The sequence below is a fragment of the Hypomesus transpacificus genome, chromosome 15, assembly GCF_021917145.1.
Source record: "Hypomesus transpacificus isolate Combined female chromosome 15, fHypTra1, whole genome shotgun sequence".
In the NCBI taxonomy this organism is placed as follows: Eukaryota; Metazoa; Chordata; class Actinopteri; order Osmeriformes; family Osmeridae; genus Hypomesus; species Hypomesus transpacificus.
The window spans coordinates 13,873,315-13,885,983 of NC_061074.1; the positions used below are offsets into that span (position 1 = coordinate 13,873,315).

General features: G+C 42.4%; 1 protein-coding gene across 3 annotated transcripts in view; it reads left to right on the forward strand.

Moving 5' to 3' along the window:
- Positions 1–12,669, forward strand: part of stard13b (StAR-related lipid transfer (START) domain containing 13b) — a 43,896-nt gene that overhangs the window by 7,941 nt on the left and 23,286 nt on the right. For 2 of the 3 annotated variants that reach the window (XM_047035372.1, XM_047035373.1), the window contains one exon: positions 4,193–4,223. In XM_047035372.1, coding sequence (XP_046891328.1) covers positions 4,193–4,223 — 31 coding nt within the window. Of the gene's footprint in view, positions 1–4,192; positions 4,224–10,825; positions 11,278–12,669 lie in introns of those variants that run through there. The other variant, XM_047035375.1, reaches the window with a different exon arrangement.

The window sequence follows — 12,669 nt, forward strand, 5'->3', positions numbered from 1 at the left end:
CACTGAAAGTCATTTGAATAGATTTTCTCCCCAGTAATTCTTTGATGTTACGGATGTTTCAAGTTAAAAGGAAATACCAGCTGAAGGATGAGGATCTTTTACAGACATTTTTCTTAAACCCCAAATTTTTTTATTAAAGTTTCTGTCTGTATACAATATATTATATCTGTATCTACAATATATTAAAATAAACTTCATAATTAAGAGAACATCAATATGTGTGAAAGTAGGTCTTTAATGTTAAATACTTAATATTTAAATCTCCGATCAGTGTGTCAAGTGACTGTGTAGGTCAGTGATGTATCACTAGCTGTGCAGTAGGCATATCCTTCTTGCTAATAACTTGGTAAATATGTGAGGTTGATATTAGACTTGGCGCCAACATTCTCCAACAAAGATTACGAAGCTCAGGTGAACTAAGTGAATAAATCTTACTCGGAATGGACAGCCGAGACATTTTGTATTTGGGATCAGGTGAAAGCCTAAGCCTGGGTTTTGTATGTCTGGGTTTTACATGGTAATTAATGGGAGAGCTACTGCTACCTAAACTGTGAACTAGGCCTTTAGTTTGTTTAACCTGTTTTTGACTGCATCCAGGTGGCGCTATCATGTTTAGTCTGTTGTTTGCAGCTATGGGGTGCCAGGCATGTTCTCTAATTGATGTGACAAACCATGCTAACAGTTCTTGGCAGGATCAGAGCAGACAGGAGGGTAATTCGATTTAACTTGGTGGGTAAATGATCTGTCTTTGTGCACTCCAGGTGCAGTTGTTGAGGGAAAAGGAAAGGATAAGCAGCTCAGCCGGACAGGGGGAGATTACAGCCCAAGCAGGGCTCATAAGGGGGGATTTGTTCTGTGGCTGGAAAGGTTAAGCTGAAGTTAGTGCAGTGGTCGAAGTTCTCCTAGAAAAGTGGCAACATACCGACGGGGGTCAGTCTAGCGAGGTGTGGTGTGGATAAGATGAAGCTTTGAAGCGGCGAGGAGAAAGTGGTTGGGTCAGAGTGAGCTCTCCTTGTCTGGGGCTCTGGCAGCATCTGCTCTGGCTCTTACATAAACACTGTGGAGACAGTGTGCAACTTCTTGCAGCGAGGGGTAGGAATGTGATGATGGTCTGAGCTGCAGTCAAGGGGCCGGAGAAGTGAAGATGTGACCTAATGCTGTCTGTCATATAATTGGCTAGTCAACTATGACTTGAGCAGGAGGGCAGTTTTTTGTGGAAGCAAAACTGGTACCTTTTGACCCCTCTGTTTCTGTGTGGTCTGAAAAGCACGTGTTATATTCACCTCCCTGTATGCCACATAATAGAGCTTACATGTCAATAGATTAAATGTCCAGACAAAGAATATTCCAGACTGTTCAATAACCTTCACAGGTTCAGAGACCCTCTGGTCTTTTTTCTAGATTAATAATAGATGAAATGTGGGGACTGGTACAGGATGATAGAGCTTGTCATGTTGGCACAGAGAATCTTCCATCCCCCAGGCAGAAGAGTGTGATGTTTCTGAACACCTAGACGTCCTGCTGTTTAAAGCGATGCAATAAACTGTCACCATATTTCAGCCCACTAGAAAAAACCTGGCGTTCTGCCTGGAATCAATAAGAAACTCATCTGTAGCCCAGGGGGTCTATCTTACATAAGAATAGGAATATAATTTGGGTTCTTGATATAATTGATATCAAAAATGTATTGTGAAAAGTCATCAAACACTGAATACTCATGTAAAGTATTTGATACATGATGCTATTGTATCCAACCCATCATATTGATCTGATAAATAAGTAATAAGGCTGTTACTGAAACTCCTAGCTGAGGGCTATGTTCTCAACATGCTACCTACACCTGTGCTGAATGTGAGAGATCCGTGCCTGCTGGAATGCTGTAGAGCTCCCATGCTGCTGGGGTCCTGTGTGCCTGGACATGACTAAGCCTCTCCTCTCCTCCGCTACATTCCTCCACTGCCCTCCACACTTCACCCTTCACAAACCAGCAAGCTTGCCTCTCACCACTGTGTCTGGATGGAGGTGACTTGGGCGATGTGCTGTACATACTTTGTATGTCAATGAGCCCTCAGCATGTTTTTCTACAAAGGGACAATAATGCAGACAACTTGTTCGTGATGGAATGTATTTTCCATACATGAGGTTGCATTGACGAGCAGCTAAACACAGAGAGGATTCTTCCTCCTGAGCAAGTTGAATAAAGGAGGGAGACGGATGAGGCTCCTGAGACCACATCTGGCCGTGCTCGCAGCCTACGGGTCACCCAGAGCTCCTACTTCTCTCTCTCATGTTAGAACTAGAAGACAAACTAGGGCAACTTTCCCAGGGACTGAAAGAGGAAGTTTTACAATCTTTTGCAATCGAGAACAAAAGTCACTGAAATGTTCACTTAAATTCAATCGGGGTGAAAATTCGATTGCACCATAGTTCTGAGTTGGGGAGAACAGCACAACTGAGGCAGAGAGAACCACAGGAAGTAGATCTCCCCTGCTAGCTTAACCACATAACCTCATCTGCTTTGTAGGGGCACATCCATCATGCTGCTGGCTTGCACCAGAAATTTGGTCTGGCTATAGAACATTGGAAATGCATGAAGGTTTTTTCGCCACTGTGAACAAATTTGATTTGGGCTGCAGATGCCAAATGAAACATCATAAAAGATTTTTGAGGTCACCTCAGACCTTAGTGAAATGCATGCTGGTGATTATGTAAAAGCATCTAAAAGTGTGACCCTTGTAAAACATATTACCACATGCACCATACCTCACTGTGAGCCAAGATACATAGTCTCACCAGTTCTGTCATCTACTCTGACCTGTCCTGTCATCAGCCTGTTCAATCCCAGAGTGGGATGTCAATGTGATAGGAGAGCAGGACAGATATCAGTCACTGCAGCAGAACTGTCACCTCACATTAACATGGTCACGTAGATAGGGTTTGCCTCCCATGACAACAGACCTGACAGAGTTGCAGCTTTCTTGCTTGGAAGCGTGACCCGTAATCTGGCTTTGACAAGAGTAAACTGACAACAGACAGGGACTGGACAGAACTGGGAGCCGAAAGTGGGGCATGTCAGAAAATCTGCTTTTCTGAAATACTTTCTTTGAATAATCGAGGGAGGGGGATGTTTGATGTCTTTGAAACCGTGTCAAAAATGGCTCCCTAAACTCTCTCAAGCTTGGCCCACAAATTTTTGTAGGTTTATTTTTGCATGTGGGTCAGACTCTACTCAGTGGAGACAGAGTTATTAGGTCTAGTCTTATTAACACACCATGCCACTCATGTATTGCCCCATTTCCCTAAGCAAAAGGTAGAAGGTGAGAAGATGAGACTTATAATATTTGTTGAGATGACAATGTACAATGTCTACAATACTAACCCTGCAGTGAAAGTCTATGACCTAACATGTGCCGAATGTTATGAAATTCTACCCTGCTATGCTAGATCTCACAGTCAACAGGCACAGAAACTCGTGACAACATCAATCGTTTTTAAAGGCCCTACAGCATAGTCGCAAAGTGATACCGCTAAAATATCACTCAAGCCAAGGGGTCCCTGGTACTGATAGATAATTCATTCTGCCACAACAACACTGTGGAACAGCCAACACTTTTCATGACCTCAATAAAGCAAGCAAAACATATCTGTAGCATTTATTCATTTTGAGAAGATTAAACATTGTTCAAAAAAAGTGTTGATGATTTATTTACTTTTCAAGGACATTTGGAAGATGTATTGGTATTGAACCAGCAAACCCACTTTACTTTTCAAGGACATTTGGAAGATGTATTGGGATTGAACCAGCAAACCCACTTTGGAATTTCCTAACCATAGCAAGTGTCAAGTCTGAGAGGTTTGTAGGGTTGGGAAATATACTTTCTGGGCTGCTGGATGTCGAAAATGTGGAGACAAAACAAACAAACCGGAATCTAAATCTGTGCTCAGGAGTAGAGTCAGAGAGGGAAAGAGATGGGTGAAAGAGAGAGATTTTAGACAGTGACCATGATACAGGCCTCAGTAGATTTTGACTAAGGGGTAAGATGTCAAACTGACTGTGTATTACAGGTCCTACAGTAGGTATGTTGTACCTTAAACCTTTCAGTACTCTATCCTTTAGTCCTGCATCTGACTTCTCTTTTCTCTCTCATGTCTCCATCACCTTGTGATAGTACTTTGTTTTTCTCTTTTGTAGATGTCCAGTAAGAAGACCAATGATGGAGCAGGTAAGACATTTTAGTACTTTTCCAACAAGCTGACTTCACACTAGGGCTGAAGGGACCAGATCAGAGGACAGAGATCAGAGGTCTATTTTCCACAATCAGATGATGGTAAACTGTACATTTTCAAGATAAGCCTTGGGCTCTGTGCTGGATTGCAGCATGCGGTGCAACCGTGATATCTGAGCTAGAGCTCGCTCTCCTTGCTGGGTGAGCCAGAGAGCTGTGGCCTGCAGGGTGGCATAGCTGTGGCCTCAGACAATGTGAGGGAGAGTTATGGGCACAGGTGTCTGTGGCTAACACCCAGCCAGTGTCTAGAGAATGTCCAAGCACACAGGCTCCTTATTTTAAAGGCCTATTTATACTGGTTGCTCTGTGCGACACATTTAAAATTAGGAGGCATGCCAGATCATTGTTGATTTGCTGAGGGGAAATATTTGGCCCAGCGTGATGAGGCTCTGGGGGCAGCTGGAGGATTTGGGGGGAGGCCATTTTAGGCTCCAGTTGCACTCTCACATGACCTCTGCTGTGTATGGTGGTACCTAACAAATGTACATTATGGTCTGGAAACATTCCAGCCACTTCACTGAATTATATGGTCTGCTGTTTGGTCTCTGGTTGAATGATTTACGATGTGCTCTATGATTGATCGCTGGTCTTACCTAGGGTAATTGTTGGAAACCCTGAGAGAGATTTTGTTAGCTTTTAAAAGGTTGATGACTTCAGCTATAGCTTGTCACCACCACAGAGCCAGTATCCTTATTGGCATTTGTGTCATGAGGCATTTCTCCTGTGAGTTTCTGTATTCTCTTTGTTAATAGCAGGCAATATTTTTAGCCACATGGCTCGAGACATGCTATTTCCCTTTCTGAAATAGACCAGACCAATGTCAATGTCAACATTATTTGGTCATAACCAATGGTAGGAGCAGTTACTGTCCATGTGTTTTGAATTGGGATATTGCAAGGATAATAACCATGAAGATGGTGATGCTGTAAAGACCAAGCTGGCAACGTTTCAGGCACATGAGGTATAATATTCCCAGTTCATATTTTACTGCTGCACCTAAGAGACTGTATGAGGTCATACTACAGTAGTCCAGATGGTCTGCAGACTTCACCTCATTATGATGACGCTATCCAGGACAGGAGAGCACATTCCGTGGGTCCAGTGATTAAAAGCCTTGGCACTTTAGTCAAGCAATATGCAGTGCCTCCATACAGTCATCTCTCTCTCTCTCTCTCTCTCTCTCTCTCTCTCTCTCTCTCTCTCTCTCTCTCTCTCTCTCTCTCTTTCTCTCTCTGTCTGTCTCTCTGTCTGTCTGTCTGTCTGTCTGCCTCTCACTCTCTCTCACACACACACATACACACACACAGGCTAAAAACGTTGAATCACATGTGAAACACCTATACATTTAATAAATGAGTAATATGATCACGAAACCCTCCATTGGTACGTCAATCCTTATTCAGGGTAAGGGCCATGTGACTCAATACTACGCCTCTCGTCTTGTCAGAGGAAGGTGTTACGGCATGCATTCCTATTGAAAGACCCTTGCCTTTCTATTCACAACTTGGATGTTTGTGAATATTCATTATTTGAACCACAAGCTGTATGTGTGTCTCATGACCATTCCACTGCACATTGATTATCCACACTACTCCACAGGGGAGGTTGAGACTGATCTAAACGTAGCTGGAAAAGAGTCTGGGCTCTCACTGTGTGTCCTCCATGTTCTTCATGGAAAGAAACTGTGGACTTTTTGGTCCACTTGAGTCTTCCTTGTTTATTTTCCCTCACACAGAAACAGAACTCAACAACCCTGTCCCGATACCACTTATAGACTCAGTGGGTATTTGGTTTGTTTTAGGAATAGGGTAAAAAAAAAAGCTTTTAGAACATAAAAAATTAAAATCATATAAGTGTGTAAATGCTGCATGATGAGTCCTACCGTATCATATTTATCAGTGTATTTGAATGCATGTCTGGTTAACTTGATCTGTGTGGGGAACAGCCCCCTTTGGTCTGTGGCGTGGCACTGTGGGGATGAATCCAGTTTCCCACATCCCCAATATGCTGAGAGCAGACAGGGATGTTCATCTGTATAAAACCGGCAGTGTTTTAAAGAACATTCATCAACGTGCTAATGAATCAGACGCACACAGAAGACAGCTCTGTATGAACTGGTCTCCAAGTATCTGTCTTGATAGTAGAAACTGTTCCAATGACTGTGTCTGTGTTGACTGCTAATGCAATAGCTGTTGAAGAAACTACTATAGCAGAGTAGTCTACATTATTCTCAACAGACCCAGTAAAGACTGGAATATAACTGTTGACAGGGAGAGAGAGAGAGAGAGGTAGTTAGCAGTTGCTTTCTTAGCAAACAGCAGTTACGCTTAGCTGAAGTGTCCTTCAAATGTCAATTTTAACTTGCATGGTTAATAAAGGGCTGGGTGCTTTGTTATGATAAACATCACCTTGCCAGACCTCCAGTCTCAGAGAGGATGACACAACTGAGGTCTAAACACAACCATGCCCCAGAACTGTCAGGCAAAGTCTGTCCACTCCAGCCCTTGGTTCTTAGACTTGGCATGCACAGAGACAGCAGACATTAAGAGAGACTCTCTTTGAATTTACAGTATTATCTATTCTGATGACTTGACTGAGGGATTCTAAAGCCACTTTAAATGTAGAAATAAAAGAGATTCTCTGGAAGGTTTTCTTTCCTAAATGCTCTGTCCCCTGCACTTCAGAGGGAATGACAGCTGCAGAAGTTCAGCCAAAGAGGTTTATAAATAATTGTCTGAAGGAGCCAGCTTTCTTTCTTTAATTAATTTCCTCTCTTTCTTTTAAATGTGATGGATGCTAAGTATTAGACTCCCCCTGGTTGTAAATAGTCAAGTACGGTACTCGTCTACATACGGTTTCAACCCTGATAGCTAATTGAAGTGTTACCAAAACATTTTTAATCAAATGATTTCAACCTATTTGGATTTCATGTTTACACCTGATATACTATACTGGACTGTATGAGTGTCTCATCATCAGTTTGTGCCTTACGGAACCATTACACAACCACTAGATTTTAAAATAACGGTCCTACACTGTTCGATTTCACTTTACTGTTCCTTTTCACAGAGCCTCCCACAGTATGGTCAATGACACAGCATTCATCTCCCTATGAAACAGCTCCTTTGTTGGTCTGTTGGAGTACATACAGTACTGTAAATCTCCTTCCCAATCACTCGCAATGACACACCAGTGGCAACTGTATACAATGCTATTATATAACGTCCAAGACTGGAAATGTATTCCAACATAGTAGTTTTCCTGTGTGGTTTGATTCCTCCAGCCCACCCCAGCTGTTGCCCTAGACCCAGCCTTCTCGCTCACTTGGGGTCATTGGTTTTCAGGGGCCATGGCCAGTGACCCTGGCAGTTGTAACCTTTCCCTGCTGTATCTAAAGGGCAATCTCAGGCTGTCTATGAGACAGCCTCTATGAAAGTCTTCTTCATGTTCGACTACTCATGCTGAGAACTGAATAAGAAATCTAATTTTTGTCTCTCATTTTAATCAAGTAGTTCATTCACCTGTCCAGTAGTTGGTGATATAGAGAGCTATTAAAATAAATTTCTGGGTGAACACATTTCTACAATCAGGCACTTCTAAGTGAGTTAAACTAAGGTTTTCACCTTCAGGTTGCGGTTAGATTAAAAAAATGACAACATTTGTCTTGTTTTGAACCTGTAAGTCATGAATTACAAGCTAAGCACTACCTGGCACAATATTGTTGGTCTCAGTAAGCCTAGTGAATTTATTTTGTCAACAGAAATGAGAAAAATGTCACATGAATTCCCTTGCTTGTATTCACAGATTCTGCAATTCTGACTAAATGCTTGCATGCATCAGAATAGTGTGTTCTTCCCCTGATAATGAGCAGGAGGCAGTACAAAGCTGGCAGGTTGGTCCAGCACTCAGCTGCCACAGTAAAAGAGTGGCAGGATTTAGTCAGGAAAGTAATGAGGCAGGAAGGCCACCAATGCTTCAGGGAACTACAATAGCAGTGCCTACACAGCCTCCACACCACGCAGTCTTCTCCTGTTTACCAGGTGATCACTGTGACGGTGTTCGTACTCAGTTTAGTGTACTTTGTGTACAGACTATGAAAAGATTAGTGCCAGCTATTTTCTTCTCTCCAGGGCAGTCCTGTCTAGAGCCAGCTAGCCTCTCCTCTCTGGCCCGTTTGGCTGGCCTGTGGGGCTCGGTTCACACTGACTCACTGTGTACTTCTGCACTGATGCAGGGCTGTGAGGAGACATGAGATTTTACACAGCCCTCTGCTTCCACCTGTATCTAGATAAAGGCTCAAAACAGTCATCCAAAGCCAACCTAGTGTCTTGGGGCAGTGTACCGGTATTCTGCCTTCTTGTGGTTTTCAGAGGTGATTAAACAATTTGGCTCAATAATCAAAGCCCAATAGAAGAAAGAGCCAGAACAGACTTCCTGCCTCTGGTTGAGGAACAGCAGGGTCCAATAAGGCATGTTTTCTTACAGAGATAATGTCTCCAACTTAAAGACCAGCACGGTCTGTCTGGTGGAATATCTGGCTATAAGAAAGATTCCGCAGTATAAAGGCTGATATTTCATTGAATTGGTTGAACGTGACACATTTACTATTCTTACATTTGCATGTGAACTTGTTACAATGTTTATAACAAATCCAAAAGTCTTTTGTCAGCAGTCTGTGTCAACTCCCTCTCAAAACAATCCAACAGAAATCAGACTGCCATTAGGATATTAGCAGTCCCGTAAGCAGTTGAGAGAGACAGCATAAGGCACCTCTCTCCTCTAAGTAGACAGACTCAGTGAGCCGCTTTATGGACTGGGTCCTACAGAGCTCTGCTACAGTATGCATGACACTCCTCTTCCCCAACCCCATAATCTAAACCCTCACATGCACCACATGTGTAGGTCCTCTAAACCTTCACATATTCCACATGTGTAGGCTCTCTGAATGCCCATGCAGTGTTTCCATACACTGAGAAGTGTAATCCCCCAGACCATTCAGGGGCCTGGAGAGGGACCTCCCGGCCAACACCATCATCCAATGAGAAAGGAGACGTTCGTTTCTCCACATCTGGGATTTTCCCACCACAGTGGACGGAACAACATTCCACATCAGTCACCAGACACAAGTAATACACACACACATATATACGCACACACACACTTAACAATCATGTAAACATGGAATGGAATTCTTACTGAGTACCCAAACAGAGTGCAGACTAAAGGGCTAAACCAGCTCTCAGAAAAGTATTCAGTGTCGGGGAAATTAGTACTTTCTAAGTCTATCCTAAACAAGGAGTGAGTCAGCAAATACGAGTTAAGGCAAATGGGAGTTTTTGATGAGGATGAAATGTCTGTTCCTTGTATCGAATAATACTACCTCTTAATCTCTGCCAGATTTAGAGGTCTAGCCGTAATAATCTCCACAAAAATGGCAGTACTTTTTTACTATGGGGGGAAAAGTAAGGAGGAGGAATCTTGGGTGCTTTGATACATCGAGAGTTTAGCATCAGTCATGGAAGTCCCTCAAGAACCTTCCCTCTCTAAGGCTGGTGGAGGTCGCAGGGTGTAGCAGGTGTCCCTCAGGCTTCACCGCTCATCTCAGTCATTACGACACAAGAGACGGACAACCCTGGCGTGCCTCGCATTCTTCCATACCATTTCCGCACCCTGTCTTGTCAATGAGGAATTTAGATGACCATGGAGAACATTATTGATCCAATTCATTGAGATCATTTATGAGACATTGTTAGTCTGTCAGTGTAGCTGACAACAGCACTATGTGCATCAGGGGTGAGGGGCTCACAGGGCCAGACAGAGCACATCCTCTGGCCCCTCGCTCCCTTCCCCCAAACATCTCCACTGATACTGTGGCCTTTGCTACCCAGGAGACTCAGTCATGTGACCCCGCAATATAAATCAGCAAGCTGACTCTGCTGGAGAGGATATGATCTCTCTGTTGAAATGAAGTAATGTTAGCTTTGCTGTAAAGAGAACACATAGGTTCATTAAGGAAACTGTCAGTCTTTATTAAGTTATGTGTTGAGACAGAGTCTGAATAAGAGAATGCTCATTAGAATTATAATCCTTGCTGGGAAGAATAGGAATTAACATTGCTTGTTTGATGTTACACATACGCCTGGGCACATTTATGTGTGATGGCCTACTATTGGTGTAATTAACTTTATTTTACTGGACTGTTTGATACAAGAAGCTTTACTATACCTCTCAAAGGAAACAAATATCGATTTTTTTTTGCTTCATTATTGTCCTCAGAGGTACCACCAAAGCAGAGCTAAATTAGGGTTAGAATGATAGGATCTGTTCTTTAATGTAGAACTATTCATAAAGTGTGTGTAAAAATAAACCTCACCTTTTTTGAGTTTGTGACGTTTTCAATGAGAACCGATATTTGTATCGGTTTGTATTGATGTTTTTTTAAACTTAGACTCATACATTAAGCATTATAGTGTACGTTGTTTGAAATAGTGGGTGGGTGACATGGAGCGGGGAGAGGGGGAAGTCGCGCTCTTGTCATGCTTTGGACTGGTGGTAACTTCAAACAAGCATCTGGTCACTGTGACGCGGACAGTGGATGTAGTACCGATAGGTCTGTATGTCTCTATAGGTACTGAAAGAAGATTTAAAAACATTGAAGTTGGATTGCATTGAGCACAAATAACGGTGTAAAATAATAAGATGTATCTCTTCTTCGGAACAATGTACAACTTTACGACTTCAAGGTAACTCAGCCTGTGCACCAGGTGAAGAGGCAATACGGGACTAAATGAGTGACATTTGAATAAGTATAACGGATGTTGGTGATTAGGAGGATTTCTTTTATTATGCCCATATCACGGATTTACAATGACAAGTAAACGGAAGTCTATGAAACTAAAGCTACGGAGATCTTTCAGTGAGCAGCTGCGGGACTCCACGTCGAAAGCTTGGGATTTACTATGGAAAAATGTCAGGGAACGACGACTTGCAGGTCGGTAACAAGTGGAAATTATTTTAATCATTGTCTTGAAATTTTTCGCACAGGTGAACGAGCAGACTAACTTGGAAGACGTAGAAAATCAAAATAAATGTTTCGTTATTATTTTGCTTTAGTTTAATAATAACAGAATGCTCTGTCCAATAGTGTGACTTATTTGGCCACATCGACATCCCTTCCTCCCCTGTCTAGGCTCATACACAGACCGAGTTTAACTGGTTTTGTTTATTCGTCACTTTGATTCAAATAGTGTTTCTCTTTGCGTGATATCACCTCTTATTATAATTATCCGGACGGTCCCCTTCAGAGTGTTTAAAATATCCAGCACGATTGGAAACTTTTGTGATCATAGTGTTTAGGTGTGTCCTTGTGGGATTTTAAGAAGTGACTGGTTTCAATTCTGTATAGAATTATAACTTCAGATGTGAAGCTGAAAGTGGAACATGTGAGTGTCCTATTGGCAGCGTACCACTAGGTGTCAGTCAAATCACCATGCATACAAGCGATGCAGCCGTTAGCACCATTTATGAGGGGCCGTTCAGGAAATAATTCAGACTGTCTTTACACAAATACATGAAGAAAAAAAAATCGGAACCTTTTGTAGAAAATATTTTTTCAACCTTTCAAAAGAGTAGAGTCCTCATCAATGAAAACTTGTTAAAAAAACTTTTTTAGAAAATATTTTTTCAACTTTAAAAAAAGACAAAAATCACACAAGAAGTGAAATTAGAGAGTAGGAAGGGCCATTTAAGAAATAATTCAGACTGTCCTTGCACAAACACGTATGAAAAACAGACACAAAACGTTCACACACATTCATACTCCTGAGAACTCCCATCCACATACGTGAAATGCTCGCAGACATTCACATTCACATGTGCAGAAGATCAACTGATGGCATCCATGAGTGAAAGTATTAAAAACCTGGAATCGTTGTCTACGCTGGTTCAGGTTTGGAGGGGTCTGGGCTTCCGTCTGATAGAGGAACGTTTAACCCCTGGCACCCAGCAAAGATGCTCTACTGACTGGATTAGAGACCTGAGGGACGTGCAGCCAGCAAAATAGGTCACACAACAAAGACCTTGGATGTCAGCTGAATTGCTCATTCATAGTACACTCTACTGGGCAATACATGACTAAACACTGTAATGGAAGCCTTGATGGTTGCAGTCATCTGATGGCAGATCAGACCTCCCTCCTAGCTCTAACCCACCACAACCCCACCTCAATATGAGCAGACATGCCATTGCACATGACCACAATGGCATTTCTAACCACTATTCCTGTCTTGCTGGGTGTAATTAACATGAAAGCTCAGATATGAGATTAAATACGATTAGATTCAACTTTTTCGTCATTGTGAAATTACAGTTAGCATCCAGCCAG